Source organism: Rhinoraja longicauda, chromosome 17, assembly GCF_053455715.1.
Source record: "Rhinoraja longicauda isolate Sanriku21f chromosome 17, sRhiLon1.1, whole genome shotgun sequence".
Taxonomy (NCBI): Eukaryota; Metazoa; Chordata; class Chondrichthyes; order Rajiformes; family Arhynchobatidae; genus Rhinoraja; species Rhinoraja longicauda.
This window is the reverse complement of record NC_135969.1, coordinates 23,215,270-23,231,242: the sequence shown is the minus strand read 5'-3', so window position 1 is coordinate 23,231,242 and position 15,973 is coordinate 23,215,270. Positions and strand designations below refer to the sequence as shown.

Below are 15,973 nucleotides of genomic sequence, written 5' to 3'. Positions count from 1 at the left end.
AGCTGCACCACCCAATTGAGTACAATTGTTGCCCCATCTCAACCAGCCGAGATAGCAGTCACTCTTCTGTTGGTTCCCTCACAGCCTCTTCCCTACTCCACAAAAGATGAGGGGATGGCTACAGTCCCATCGCACTGCCCTATCTTGTCATTAAGGCATAGAAAACGACACCACAAAAAGAGACCCTTCGGCCTACTGAGTCCCTGCCAAACGTCACCCATTCCTACATTTATTCCATTAAAAACATCTCCCCACATTGTCATCAACTACTCCCAGATTCGAGCACACAGCCCTGTGGTGTGCCTGTGTTGAGGATCAGTGAGGAAGAGGTGTGGCTGCCAATTCTCACCACCTGGGGCCTGCCTGTCAGGAAATCGAATATCCATCCGCAGATGGAGGTCTCCAGTCCAAGATCAAGGAGCTTGGGGACGAGTTTTGAGGGAATAATAGTGTTGAATGCCAAGCTGTAGTCAATAAAGAGCATTCTCACATTTGTATTTCCTTTGTCCAGGTGGGTGAGCGCGGTATGTATTGCCATGGCGATGGCATCGTCCGTGGCCCTGTTTGGTCCATATGCAAACTGAATAGGGTCCAAGATGTCAGGGAGAGAGGAGCAGATGTGAGTTTTGACTAGTCGCTCGAAGCACTTCATGATGACTGATGTCAGTGCGACAGGACGGTAGTCATTTAAACAGGAGGTTACTGGTTCCTTTGGAACAGGAACGATGATGGATGCTTTGAAGGAGGTGGGAACCACAGACTGACTCAGAGAGGTTGAAGATGTTGGTGAACACCTTTGCCAGTTGATCAGCACATGCTCTGAAGGCCCGCCCTGGAATACCATCCGGCCCTGGAGCTTTGCGGTCGTTGACCTTTTTGAAGGACCGCCTCATGTCTGCTGTTTGTAAGGACAGTGTGGTAGTCCACCTGCACACCTGTGGATTCATGGTGGGCGCTGTGTTGTCTGCATTGAACCGGGCGTAAAAGGTGTTAAGCTCGTCCGAGAGCGATGCGGTAGGCTGAACAGTGCTCCTGTTTTTCCCTTTGTCAAGTCAAGTCAAGTCAATTTTATTTGTATAGCACATTTAAAAACAACCCACGTTGACCATCTGATTAGGTTCCAATGGGAAAAAAAATGAAACATACAGTAGCATGCAAACAGTTCACAGCGCCTCCTCAATGAGCCTCAAACGCTAGGGAGTAGAAATAGGTTTTGAGCCTGGACTTAAAGGAGTCGATGGAGGGGGCAGTTCTGATGGGGAGAGGGATGCTGTTCCACAGTCTAGGAGCTGCAACCGCAAAAGCGCGGTCACCCCTGAGCTTAAGCCTAGACCGCGGGATAGTGAGTAGCCCCGAGTCGGCCGACCTGAGGGACCTGGAGTTAGAGAGGGGGGTTAGAAGATTTTTGATGTAGGGGGGGGGAGTGTCCATTTAGGGTTTTATACGTGAATAGGAGGAGTTTGAAGTTGATTCTGTACCGTACAGGGAGCCAGTGGAGAGAGGCCAGAATCGGGGTGATGTGGTCCCTTTTACGGGTACCCGTCAGGAGTCTCGCTGCGGCGTTTTGGACCAGTTGCAGGCGGGACAGGGAAGATTGGCTGATCCCAGTGTATAGGGAGTTGCAGTAGTCTAGGCGGGAGGAAATGAAAGCGTGAATGATTTTTTCTGTGTCGTCGAATTGGAGGAAAGGTTTATTTTAGCTATGGTTCGAAGTTGGAAGAAGCTGGCTTTTACCACAGCGTTGACTTGCTTATCAAATTTTAATGCAGAGTCAAATATCATGCCGAGGTTTTTGACATGCGGTTTGACTAGGCAGGATAGACTTCCAAGACTGCCTGTTATCAATTTGATGGAGTCGGGGGGGCCGAATAGGATGACCTCAGACTTGCTCTCATTTAATTGGAGGAAGTTCTGTGCCATCCAACATTTTATGTCCTCAAGGCAGTGTAAGAGGCTGTTTAAATTTGACTGGTTGTTGGGTTTCAGTGGGAGGTAAAGCTGAGTGTCATCGGCATAGCAGTGGAAAGAAATGCCGTGCCTTTGAATGATTTGGCCAAGGGGGAGCATGTATAGAGAGAAGAGAATGGGGCCTAGGATGGAGCCTTGTGGAACTCCGCAGGAGAGGCTAGCTGGAGCAGAGGAATAACTGCCTATGTTGATGGCGAAACTCCTATCTTTGAGGTACGAAGCGAACCAGCTCAGGGCAGTGCCATCAATGCCAACCGCGTACCGGAGACGGTCAATAAGGATGGTGTGGTCCACTGTATCGAACGCGGCGCTGAGGTCGAGAAGGAGCAGGATTGCACAGTCGCCGGTGTCGATGGCGAGAAGCAGGTCGTTGTGTACCTTCAACAAGGCAGACTGTGCTGTGGTGGGCTCTGAAACCTGACTGGAAACTTTCCAGGATGGTGTTTTGGTGCAGGTAGGGCACTAATTGGTTTAGAATTGCCTTTTCAAGGACTTTTGACAGGAATGGCAGTTTGGAAATGGGTCTGTAGTTGCTAGGCAAGGTGGGGTCTAGGTTAGGTTTTTTCAGTAGGGGCTGGACCACCGCGTGCTTGAAACTGGTTGGAACAGTGCCAGTGGCCAGAGAACTGTTGATAATAGAGAGGATGCTGGGACCGGCTATTGCAATGACATCCTTCAGAAGGGCAGTGGGGGCAGGATCAAGGGGGCAGGTTGCAGGTTTCATAGCGGAGACAAGCTTTGCAAGGGAGGATAGAGTGACGGGTTGGAAGCAGTCCAATTTAGATGAACAGACAAGTGAGACAGCTAGGTCACAGGTGGGAGGGGAAATGTTCATTCTAATGTTCTCAACTTTGTTGGTGAAAAATTTAGCGAATTCTTCGCACTTAGCAGGGGACCCAACTAAGCTGGTACTGGGGGCGGGACATATGACAGAGGTAATTGTTCTAAATAGGACCTTGGAGTTATGAGAGTTTTTGGAAATAAGGTCGGAGAAGTATTGTGCTCTAGCAGACTGTACTGCTTCCTGGTACTTGAGAAGATTGTTTCTCAGAATTTCAAAGGAAATTTGAAGCTTGTCACATCGGCGGAGCCGGCCGTCTTCGGAAGCTGCGGGAGCGGCTGCGACTCGCCTTAGGCTCGGGCCGCTGCGGACCGCCCGGCGCGGCCTGCAACCACAACAACCTGACTGCGGGAGAGGACGGCAGGAGAAGGGAAAAGACATTGTGGCCTTCCATCACAGTGAGGAGAGGACTGGAGGAGACTCACTGTGATGGATGTTTCTTTGATGGATGTTTCTTTTTTTGTGTGTTTTTGGGGTTGTGTAATTTTAATGCCTATTTAATGCTTTTATTGTTGGACTGTAGGTGACTGAATTTCGTCCAATATTGGATGACAAATAAAGCTATCTTGAATCTTGAATTTCTTTCCACCTCCTTTCTGATTTTTTGCACTCCCTTCTTAGGGCTTTGGTGGAGTCATTGAGCCACGGCCGACCTTTGGGCTTAGGCTTTTTCATTTTAAGGGGAGCGATAGAATCCAGGATGGAAGAGCAAGTGATATTAAATAAAGAGGCGAGATCCTCAGTGCTGAGATGGGGGGGAGAGGCCTCAATAGTGCAGATGTTGGGGGCAGCTGTGAGAGCCTCGGAGAATTTACTGGCAGTCAATGAATTTATGTCGCGGGAGTAGCGAACAGGGAGATGAGATTTTGCGGGAGATAAAGGCAGAGATGTGTCAAAAATGATAGCGCTGTGGTCCGATAGACAGGCTTCAGTAGTTTCAATGTTGTTGATTGGGAATCCGGACGATAACACTAGGTCGAGAGTATGGCCTAACTTGTGAGTGGGTCCCGTGGTGTGAAGAGTCAGATTGAAGGACTCAACCAGGTGCATAAATTCATTCACAAGAGGCTTAGTGGGACAGCAAACATGAATATTAAAGTCACCAAGAATCATGATCCGGTCAAATTTGGGCAAAATGCTAGAAATCAGATCAGCAAATTGGGTGATGAAGTCCTTATGCATTTTTGGTGGGCGATACACAAGAACAATTAAGAGGGGATAGGCTAGGCCTACTTTAATTAGTTGCACCTCGAAACTGGAGAAATGATCAGCGTTCAGGAGGCGGCAGTTGAAATGTTTCTTAAACACAGTGGCTAAGTCCCCACCGCGTCCGGAGAGCCTAGGCGAGGTGAAGAAGTTACAGTCATCAGGACAGAGTTCCACGAGTGGAGCAAGCTCACCAGGGTTAAGCCAGGATTCTGTGAGCAGTAAGAAGTCCAATCCACGGGTGATGAAGAAGTCGTTGAGGATGAAGGTAGTCTGTGACGCAGCGTAATCCACTCCACATGCGTCTGGAGTCTGAGCTGTAGTAGTTAGATTCCACTTTGTTTCTGTAGTCTCTCTTGGCTTTCCTGATGGACTTCCGGAGGTCATATCTGGCTACCTTGTAGGCATTGAGGTCGCCTGAGTTGAAGGCAGTAGTCCGTGCTTTAAGTTTAGCACGGATTTCCCGTCCGACCCAGGGTTTCTGATTTGGGTAAGTGCAGATGGTGGCTTTTGGAACCACATCATCGATGCACTTACTTATGTAGCCTAAGACAGAGTCTGTGTATTCGTTGATATTGCCTTCTGCTGCGTCTTCAAACATCTGCCAGTCAGTTGTGTCAAAGCAGTCCTGTAAGGCCTCATCAACCTCATTGTTTCATTTATATATGACCCTGGAAACCGTTTTTTCCTGTTTTAGTTTCTGCCTGTATGCAGGCAGCAGTAGAATGGAACAGTGATCTGCCTTACCAAAAGCCTGGGGCGAGGGAGGGGCTTATAACAGTCTCTGAATAGGGTGTAACAATGGTCCAGGGTCTGCTCTCCCCTAGTGGGAAAAGTGATGTGTTGGAAGTATTTTGGGAGAACCTTCTTCATATTAGCTCTGTTGAAGTCTCCCAGAACAATAAACGCAGAATTGGCAGCCACACCTCTTGCTCACTGATCCTCAACACAGGCACACCACAGGGCTGTGTGCTCAGTTCTCTCCTGTACTCCCTGTTCACGCACGACTGTACTGCTGAGCACAGCTCAAACAGCATCCTAAAGTTTGCTGATGACACGACCATCTTGGGCCTCATCACAGACAACAATGAGACGGCCTACAGAGAGGAGGTAAAGGCACTAAACAGCTGGTGCTAGGAAAATAACCTCTCTCTCAATGTCAGCAAAACTAAAGAGATGATCGTGGACTACAGGAGACAGCGGGGGAGTGGACACCTCCCCATCCACATCGGTGATGCTGAGGTTGAAAGGGTCAGCAGCTTTAAGTTCCTCCGTGTGCACATCACTGAGGACCTTTCCTGGACACTGCACATGGACACAATAACAAGAAGGCCCACCAGCGGCTCTTTTTCCTGAGAAGACTGAGGAAGTTTGGCATGAACGCCAGCATCCTCACAAACTTCTACAGATGCACCATCGAGAGCCTGCTGACGGGCTGCATTACAGTCTGGTACGGGAACTGTTCGGCCCACAGCCACAAATCACTACAGAGAGTGGTGAAGACGGCACAGCACATCACTGGCAACTGTCTCCCGGCCATTCAGGACATTTTCTACCGGCGGTGCCTGTGGAAGGCATGCAGCATCATCAAGGACCACAGCCACCCAGCACACAGGCTGTTCTCCTTGTTACCGTCAGGCAGACGATACAGGAGTATGGCTGCGCTTACCACCAGACTTAAGAACAGTTTCTACCATCAGACCATCAGGCTTCTGAACTCATAAACACATTTCAAATCATATATGTTAACTATTTTTAATATTGTCTTTTTACCTTACTAATGTCATTTTTTATCTTATTTATCCTTGGAATATTACTGCTGAGTTGACCCGTTGTCTTGTCAAATACATTTCATTGTACCGTTGACCCAGTGCCAACCTACATATGACAAATAAAATTTATTATTATTATTATTACATTCGGGGCAATTTACAGTGACCAATTAACCCAACAATATGCACATCTTTGGGATGTGTGAGGAAACTGAAGCACCCAGAGGAAACCTACACGGCCATGGGGAGAATGTGTAAACTCCACACAGACAGCACAGGTCAGGATTGAACCTGGTTCTCTGGTGCTGTGAGTCAGCAACTCTACTGTGCCATCCTAAGCAACAATTGAACGAACGTGCATGATAAGTCAGAACTGGAAGTAACAAGTGGATGTGTGAGGGCTTGTGCAACAGGCGAGCTGAGACAGGGCCACAGTCAGTCAATGTTACATTGTTCTACTCTAGCAATAGTCAGGTGTGCTCAGAGATGCAAATGCTGCCACTAAAGAAAGACTGGCATCATGACTGCGGCACTGGGCTTTTTATGCATGTTCAAGATTTTGTGCATCAGTTTACACTTTCTTGTAATCCTATCACAAGAGCAAAGACATTTTTTGAAGCCATTACATGCACAAGAATGTACTCATTAAGCAACCTGTTTCAACAAAATGTGACAATCTTTTTAACCCTCATACGAGTGTGGTGATTTAAAACACAAGTGGCTATTTGGCCCATCATGGACCTCTAGTCTCTGACAATCCAACTGTTTGTGCTGATTTAGGCAGTTCTCTCCCATGGAATGGGAGCTTGTCATTATTCAGTTTTTACATCAATCTGGTCAGGTGCCAAAAGAAGGTTCAATGCTGACTCTCTCCAATGTTATTGGATGTCTACCTAACTTGAGTATGGAAGGGACAGTTGTAACATTTGAACTTAAGAAGGTGGAGTGGGCGATTTCACTCCCCGAGCCTGTCATGGATACACAAGAAACCGAAGATACTGGGATTTTGAGCTATACACAAAGTGCTGGAGATATCTGGTCGGTTGGGCAGAATCTGTGGAGAGAATGGACAGGCTGTATCCAGTCAGTACCCTGCTTCAGGCAGATTATGAAATATCTGACCCAAAGCATCGTCTGTCCATTCCTCCACCGATGCTGATTGACCCTTTTTACAGATACACCATGAAAACAGGCCCTTCTGCCCACCGAGTCCATGCCAACCATAGATCACCCATTCATACTAGTTCTGTTATCCCACGTTCTCATCCACTGCCTACACACTGGGGGCGTTATTTTACAATTAACCTCCCACATGCTTTTGGGATGTGGGAAAAGATTAGAGCACCTGAGGGAAACCCACGTGGTCACAAGGAGAATGTATAAACTCCACAGACAGGATCGAACCCAAAGCTCCGAGGCAATAGCTGTGCTGTTGTCCCATCCATGTTCCTCCAGCACTCTGTATTTTGACTGATCTATTCTTAGCTTCAAAACGACCTAAGATAGACACAAAGTGCTGTAGTAACTGATGTGGGTCAGGCAGCATCTCTGAGCAATATGTATAGGCGATGTTTTGGGTCGGGACCTTTCTTCAAACAGAATCTGAAGAAGGGTCCCGATCCCAAAAGTCCCTTATCCAAGTTCTCCAGAAATGCTGCTTGACACCCCCCCCCCCCCCCCCCCCCCCCGCCCCGCGAGTTACTCCAGCTTCTGCAGTTCCATTTTATCACTTTAATGCTACCTTCCTGCTCCCTCCCCCCTCCCCCAATTACTTCAACTGATCTATCCTTTTCACACCTTACATGCTCTTTGCACCATTCCATATCTCGTTTCCCTCCTCTGACTCTCAGTCTGAAGAAGGATCTCCACCCGAAACATCACCCATTCCTTCTCTCCAGAGATTCTGCCTGTCCCGCTGAGTTACTCCAGCATTTTGCGTGTAATCTCAACTCGATTGTCATTTAACCATATACTTTTGATTATATACTTATTTTATATATATAAGCAAATGTATATTGAAAAAAATCAAAGCATGACGAAAGGAGAAACAGCTTGAACGTTACTCCGGCAACCCCGCGGTCCGGTCTCCGTTACTTCCGGCAACCCCATGGTCCGGAGGTCTCCGTTACTCCGGCAACCCCGTGGTCCGGAGGTCTCCGTTATTCCGGCAACCCCCGCGGTCCGGAAGTTTCTGTTACTCCGGCAACACCGCGGTCCGGAAGTCTCCGTTACTCCGGCAACACCGCGGTCCGGGGACATCGATCCTGTGGCACCAACATCCGCGGCCTGACGCCTGTGGTAACCTATCACCTCGGAGCTGCCCGGTCCCCGCATCCAATCGCGGAGCGTGTGGGGCGGGTTCACGGGGCCGCAGCGGCGCGTGTGAGTCGGGGCAAGATGGCGGTGGAGAGCGGCTCGTTCTTCATCCGCAGGAAGAAGACAAGTGAAGCGAGAGGCAAGAAAAGGAAGGTAATGAGGGGGATCTTGGAGACTGTCGCTTCGCACCCGGGCGTCTTGGACGGTGTCCCCGAGAGTGGGCTGCGCCACACCGGATCATGGACACGTGGGCAACGCCGGTGGCCTCCTGAGGAGCGAGGGCAGAGAGGGGGGTGTACAGGAAGGGTGGAGGGACAACAGCAAAGGGGGGAGGGAAGTAATGGAGGAGGAAGAGTAGGGAAAAGCTTCTGGGTGGTGGAGAAGGGAGAGGGGGTTGCAGGAGGGAGGGAGAGGGGGGGGGGTTTACAGGAAGGAGAGGGAAGGGTGGAGCGAGGGGTGTAGGTGGAGAGAGGGGGTGGAGGAGGGAGGAGAGGGGTGCAGGAGGGAGAGGGAGGACGAGTGTGATGGCAGAGGGAGAGGGTATGTTGGAGAGGGATGGAGAGAGGGGGAGAAGAGAGGATGGGTGGAGAAGAGAGGATGGGTGGAGAAGTGGATGGGTGGGTTGGGAGGAGGGAGAGTGGATTGGGAGGGAGGTGTGGAGGGAGGGTTGGGCAGTGTGGAGGATGTGAGTTTGGGGGTGTGGTGGAGGGTGGGCAGGGGTGTGGTGCAGTTGGAGGGAGGATTGGATGTGGAGGAGAAGGAAGGGGGATGGAGTTGATGGCTAGAGGAGGAGGGAGGATATCGGGGTGGAGGAGAGGGAGGGTATGGGGGTGTGTCAGGAATGTAGGTAGGGGGAGCAGGGGAGGTAGAATGGGGTGTGTGTGGAGGGGAGAGCGAGCATAGTGGGATGGAGGAGGGGGACCTGGTTGGGAGGAAGGGAGGGTTGGGGGCGGGGAAATTCTTCAGCCATCCTGGCCGTGGACCTGAAGAATGATCTTCCATTTGAAACGTTAAATCTGTTACCTGACTACAATTACCTGCTGCTGTTTGTGGGGCCATGCTATATACTGATTGGTTGTTCCTTTTCCTATATTACGAGCCTATTGTATTGCAGTTCAAAAGTTCTTTATTGACTAAAATTGTGATGTATACATGCAACAATATGGTAAAGCTGCTATGTAATGTATACATGCAACAATATGGTAAAGCTGCCCTGGGCATTGCGAAAATATAGAGAGAGTTAAAATGGCGATCTTGTGTCCAGACGTGTCCTGTTTTGGTCTCCAACTTAATGCGTGCTTTTGAGAATGATACCGAGTAGAACGTATTGGCGACGAAGATAAACTTGATTTGAAGTTTCGCCTGGTGACTTTGCTCCGCCCTTGCTTCCCCCTAGTCCTTACCTTTCACCCATCAGCCGTCGCATACAACACATAACCCTCCGGCATTTTCGCCACCTCCAACGGGATCCCACCATTAGTCACATCTTCCCATCTCCATTCCTTTCCACCTTCTGCAAAGACCGTTCCCTCTGCATCTGCCTGGTTAACTCATCCCTTCCCACCCAAACCACCCCCTCTCCTGGTATCTTCCCCTGCAACCGAAGGAGATTCAACACCTGTCCCTATACCTCCTCCCTCAACTCCAGGGACCCCAACAGTCCTTTCAGGTTAGGCAGAAGTTCATTTGCACCTCCTCCAACGTCACCTACTGTATTAGTTGTTCAAGATGTGGACCCTTATACATCGGCAAGACCAAACACAGACTGGGTGATTGTTTCACTGGACACCTTTGCTCAATCAGGACCTACCCGATCTTCCCGCTTGCCAAACACTTTAATTCCCATTCCCACACTGACCTTTCTGTCCTAGGCCTCCTCCATTGTTAGAGTGAGGCTAAATGCATATTTGAGGAATAACATCTCATATTTCGCTTGGGCAGAAAGCCCAATGGTATAAATATTGATTTCAATATCTTTAAATAACCCCTGCATTCCCTCTCTCTCCATCCCTCCCCACCCAAGTCGCACCAGTTTCTCGTTCTCACCTAGCAACAACTAACAATGGCCTGTTTCCTTTATCAATGTTACGTTTTTGTATATCTTTCATTCATTTGTTCTATATCTCTACATCACTGCCTATACCTCTCATTTCCCTTTCCCCTGACTCCAGTCTGAAGAAGGGTCTCCACCTGAAACATCACCCAGTCCTCTCCAGAAATGTTGCCTGTCCCGCTGAGTTACTCCAGCATTTTGTGTCTTCTTAGACATTGCTGCTGTCCCGGTCCATATGAGGATTGCCTGACGGTATTGATCGGCAACCTGGGATTTAACAACGTTATCATCCATTTTCTTAAAGGCAAAATCCTAAGAGTCACATTTGACCTATCTCAACAAACCCTTGTGTATACTATAAGAGCAGATTAACAGTTGCATTAAACCCAAAGTGCTGGAGGAACTCTGCGAGTCAGGTAGCAACTTTTGAGGAAATGGACCAGGTGACATTTCGGGTTGAACACTTCAGACTAAATGTTGGATATTTTATGAAGAATGAGATTTTTAACTCCGTAAATCCTTTCCTACCATCTACCACGTGCAGGTTAGGGTTATGATGGAATAGTATCTACTTGCCTGGAAGAAAGCAGCTGCAATTACAGTTAAGGCTTGACATCAGCACTAAAGCAGTTAATTTGACTGGCATCTTTTATCCTCCTGCAAAATTCCGTCCACTACTAGCTCTCATGTGTCATCTACTAAATTCACTATAGCAACTTGACGAAAGTTGTTGGAACCAATTGCCAAAGCTGCTGCTGACAATTAAGACTAGAGCAGTGGGACATGTCTGCAAGCTCTCGCTCAAGTCTCAAGCCTAACACGTCTGTCATTTCCCCAGAATCGGCTCCCTGTGACTTCCTGCCTATACGACAAAACATGAGAATGAGGAGGATGGAGAGGCCATTTGGCTCTTCAGGCCCTTTCTGCCATCTATCACGATTGCGGCTGATCTCTTACCTCAGTGCCATTTTCCATCACTACCCAATTGTCTCTTGATTTCCTTAATATCCAAATATCTGTGCTTTGAATGAACGGTGATTGAGCCGCCACAGCCCTTCAGGGTAAAGAATTCCAAAAATTTACTGGGCCCAATGTAAAGAAATCTATCTTATCTTGGCCTTAAATGACCACTTACTTTTAAAAATCCCTGGATCGAATAGGATCTTCTCTCATTCTTCTGAACTCTCGGGACCACATAATCCCTCCTCAAAAACCAACCCTGTAGAAGGTGAAGACACAAGATTATGTCACTTCAGCTCACTTACCCATTCCTATACTGACCTATCTGCCCATGGCCTTTTCCACCATCATACTCAGGTCAAATGTGAACTGGAAGGAAGCATCTCAGTCCATTTGGGTCACCTACATTTGAATTGCATGAACATTGAATTTTCAGGTTGCAGGTAACCCTTATGTTCCTTTGCCACTCCTATCATTCCACTTCCTTTTTTCACCTTTCCCATATTATTGTGCCCACCATCCATATACCTGAGTTCCTTCTTCCCCAGAGCTCTGAATGTTCATTGTAAATCTCTGGCACTGACAAACATTGAAAAAAACTTTAATATAAGATTAATTGATAGATTTCTAAACAAACTATCTTTTAATTGCATATTAAAAGAAACACACACTTAAATGCCAGAAAACAGCTTAAAAATAAGGTATCTCAATTATCTAAGGAAGTAAGTTTTATCTGAAAAGGCCTTCTTATTGTGGTTACTTTCCCTGTGTAATGGCTAGGAAATAGTTGCAACAAGAACCTCTGAGGTATTCAGCCCCTCAGAAGGCACTTGGCTTGTCAATCTGGCCCTTTCTGCACAACAGTTGAGGTCTACAGTAAAGTGGGGCATGTGTACAGCAACCAAAGAGTTTAGGTTCTTAAGTAGGATAATCGCTGGAAAATGGTACAGCTTAGATGGGCATGGATGGATTAGTCTGCATGGAAGGCTCTGTTTTCCATTCCAATGACTCCATTTATCTGAATTTGGCACCAATTTTCCAATTCTCAGCTGACTTACCCAGCTGATGAAGACTCTGCTGTAACTTGATAACCTTCTCTAACTATGAAATGACCTATTCAGATATCACCTGGGTTCTGATTTTTGCAACAATTGTGGCCTGGAAAATAGCCAATGTGGTTCATTTATTTACGAAGGGAAATGGAGATAATCCAACAAATTATCGGTTGGCGAGCCTCATGTCAGTGATAAGAAAGCTTCTGGAGAGGATTCTTTGGGATACGATTTACTTGCATTTTGAAGTTAATTAGGAACAGTCAGCATCCTATAGTCCATGGGATGTTCTGTCTTGCGAACCCAAATGTTTTTTGAGGTGGTAACGAAAATGATCAATGAAGGTAGGACAGTGGATGTTGTCTACATTTTAGTGAGGCATATCCAGAAGATTAAGATCTATGGGATCTACAGTGACCTGGTCACTAGGATTTAAAGCTGCCTTACTCGCAGAAGGCAAGAGTGTTGTTGTGGAAGGGTATTTTCCAGGCTGGAGATCTGTGACCAGTAGAGTTCCACAGGGGTTTGCCCAGACCTCTGTTTGTGATGCATATAAATGACTTTAACATAAATGTAGATGGTTTGGTTAGTAAGTTTGCAGTGTTACCAAAATTGGTGATGTTGTGGACAGTGAGGAAGGTTGTCAAAGTATACAGTGGGATAGAAATCAGCTACAGAAATTGGTAGAGAAATGGCAGGTGCAGTTTATTCCAAGCAGTTGTGAGGTGTTGCACTTTGGGGAGGTTGAATGTAACAGAGGAAGTAGACTGTTAATGGCAGGACCCTTAACAGCATTAATGTACAGAGAGATCCTGGGTCCAAGTTTATAGTTTAGTGGCAACTTAAGTAGATAGAGTGATTAAGAAAGCATTTGGTATACTTGCCTTCATTGGATGGGGCATTGAGTATAAGAGTCAGGGTATTATGTTGTAGCTTTATAGGATTTGGGTTAAAATGCATTTCAAGTATTTTGTGCAGTTCTGTTTACCCCATTACAGGAAGGCTGTGGAGGCTTTTGAGACGTTTACCCAAATGCTGCCTGGATTAGAGAGTGTTTGCCTTAAGGAGATATTTGACAAACTTGGATTGTTTTTTCTGGAGTGTGGAGAATAAGGAGTGACTGAATGGAAGTATAGAAAGTTGAGAGGCATAAATAGAGTAGACAATCAAATCTTTTAACCTCAGGGTGGATTTGACAAGGACTAGAGGGCATAGCTTTAAGGTGAGATGGGTGAAGTTTAAAGGATACTAGCCCAAGTGGGGCCCAAACCTCTCCTGCATTGGTGCAGCACCCTCTCCTAAAGTTTTATTTCAGTGGTGGATGCCTGGAACATACCATCAAGGGATGTGGTGGAGGCTGATAAGATAGGGGCATCTGAGAGGCTTTCAAATAGGCACGTGGATATTGCAGGGAATGGAAGGATATGGATCATGTGCAGACAGAAGAGATTAATTTAACAGCATCATGTTTGGTATGGACATTGTGTGCCAAAAGGCCAATTCCTGTACTATCTTGTTCTATGCATAAATGCCTATAAGGACAGCTTAGAGAGTGGTGGTGTATAGTCAAACTTGCTGTGCTCAGGGTAGGGAGGTAAGAAGGCTTTGTCTTTAAATTCATAATCCTTGTTGTAGACGAGCAATTTGCGAACCTGGGAGTGTGCAGGACTTGTGATAGGAGCTCGGTAAGATGTAGTTAAGATTCTGCCGCTGATGAGCAGGAATGAGCAATATGTGGTGATTAAAAGGTGCTTTTTGTGCAGGATATGAAAGTTTGTTGTGCAGATCGAGTTCAGTGTGTGATACTCAAATCAGAGGTCTCTGAAGCAAAACCAGACAATTGGAACTGAATACAGAGGTGTACTGAGTAATATGGAACAGTTAAGACTCATTTCTCACCTCCCTGTTACTGAGAAGCTTATCTTGGGCAAATGGCCAGCTTCAATTTTATAGGAGTGCTGGGAGAGATCATCATGGAGAGATCTTGTGTTCTTCTGTTCAATGTTGGGTGCTCATTTTGTATTTAATCCCCAGGCAGAAGATGGCAAGGATAAAGTTCGCAAGAAATTTGCCCCGAAGCTGAATGAAGAGATTTCCAGCGACTCGGAGACTGAAAGGTAATCGAGTGCTCACTAGTTCTGACTACTTAGTACTAACTATATTTACTTGTGCTGGGTTGAAAATGATACCTGTTGAGTGAAACCCAGGTAACATTGCAGACTACAAGGTAACCATCGTGAGATTCAATCAGACCTGCTTGTAGCCTTAGAGCTATGTCTCATCTAAACATAGCACAAAAAGTAAGGAAATTTGTGTTTGGTAGATTATTTCTTTGTTGTAACAATGCTTCTTGGCAATAAATCTTATACCGTTGGAAAGCCTGTTTATTTCCCTTTTAAATTGTGCCACATTTGTAAGGAACATGCATTTGTGGGATGAGCAGCAGAGCTGAGTATATGGGTTGCGCCCATGAAAAATTTGCGAAATCTTCTCTGCCAATACCAAACAGCTTATTCTGCTGTTGCTATTGACTCTTGTTTTGAGCTTCTGGTACCCCCAGGTGCTGACAATCAGGTGCCTGATTGGCACCTGATTGGCAGCATCTGTGAGCATGGGCCCTGCTACAGTAGTCAGTAGGTGTCTGCTCCAAGATTCGGCATGCCACGTTTGACTGATCTGGATAGGGCCCGTGCGATAGGGCAACTTCAAGCTGGTGTTCCGCAAAACCAAGTTGCGGCATTATTTGGAGTGAGCCCTAGTACCATCTCCAAAGTGAAGGCCAAGTTCCATATAACGGGGGATGTCAGAGGCAGGCCGCGAAGTGGGCGTCCCAAGAAGACGACACCCGAAGAAGACAGTTTCCTCACCCTGTCAGCACTTAGGAACCGTAGGCTGTCTTCTACAGATTTGCAGTCAAGGTTTGCAGGACGATATGGCCGACGGCACTCTGCCCAGACAATTCGGAACAGACTGCACGCAGTCGATCTCCGGTCTCATAGGGTTGCCAGGAGGCCTGCCATGACTGTCCTTCACCGTCAGGCCCGTTTGCGCTGGTGTCGGCCACACTTGCACTGGAACCTGAACATGTGGAGGAACGTTATGTTCAGCGATGAGTCCAGACTCTGCCTACGGCAGTTGGATCATAGGGTCAAAGTGTGGAGAAGACGCGGAGAACGCTATGCTGATTGCTGCACCGATAGAGTAACATCTTTTGGTGGAGGCAGTACGATGGTGTGGGGCGGCATCTCCCTCACTGGAAAAACGAGGCATGTCATCATTGGAGGCAATCTCAATGCAGAGAGATATCGAGATGAGATTCTGCAACCAGTGGCAATCCCATATCTCCACAGTCTGGGACCGAACTCTATCCTCCAAGATGACAATGCTCGCCCCCACAGAGCAGGGTTTCTCAGAGACTACCTCCAGAATTTGGGAGTGGAGAGGATGGAATGGCCTGCCAGCAGTCCTGACCTCAACCCCATTGAACACTTGTGGGATCAGCTTGGGCGTGCTGTTCGTGCCAGAGTGACCAACACAACCACGTTGGCTGACTTGCGACAAATGCTGGTTGAAGAATGGGATGCCATCCCACAACAGTGTGTGACCAGGCTGGTGACCAGCATGAGGAGGAGGTGCCAGGCTGTTGTGGCTGTGTATGGTTCTTCCACTCGCTACTGAGGCTCCTGTTTATTAAATGAATAAATTGTTAAATTGCCAATATGTCTTGTTTCTTCAGACTTCTATCATCCAATCCACCAAACAACACCGAACAAGAGTCAATGGCAGAATAAGCTGTTTGGCATTG

The 15,973-nt window shown here is 47.3% G+C and overlaps 1 protein-coding gene across 2 annotated transcripts in view; it reads left to right on the top strand.

Annotated features, from left to right (window-relative positions):
* The first annotated feature begins 8,036 nt into the window (after nt 1-8,036).
* The window catches only part of rrp9 (ribosomal RNA processing 9, U3 small nucleolar RNA binding protein), a 33,494-nt gene continuing 25,557 nt past the window's right edge, over nt 8,037-15,973 (top strand). For both annotated transcript variants that reach the window (XM_078414360.1, XM_078414359.1), the window contains exons 1-2: nt 8,037-8,256; nt 14,203-14,285. In XM_078414360.1, coding sequence (XP_078270486.1) covers nt 8,185-8,256; nt 14,203-14,285 — 155 coding nt within the window. In that variant the 5' untranslated portion in view covers nt 8,037-8,184. The remainder of the gene's footprint in view (nt 8,257-14,202; nt 14,286-15,973) is intronic.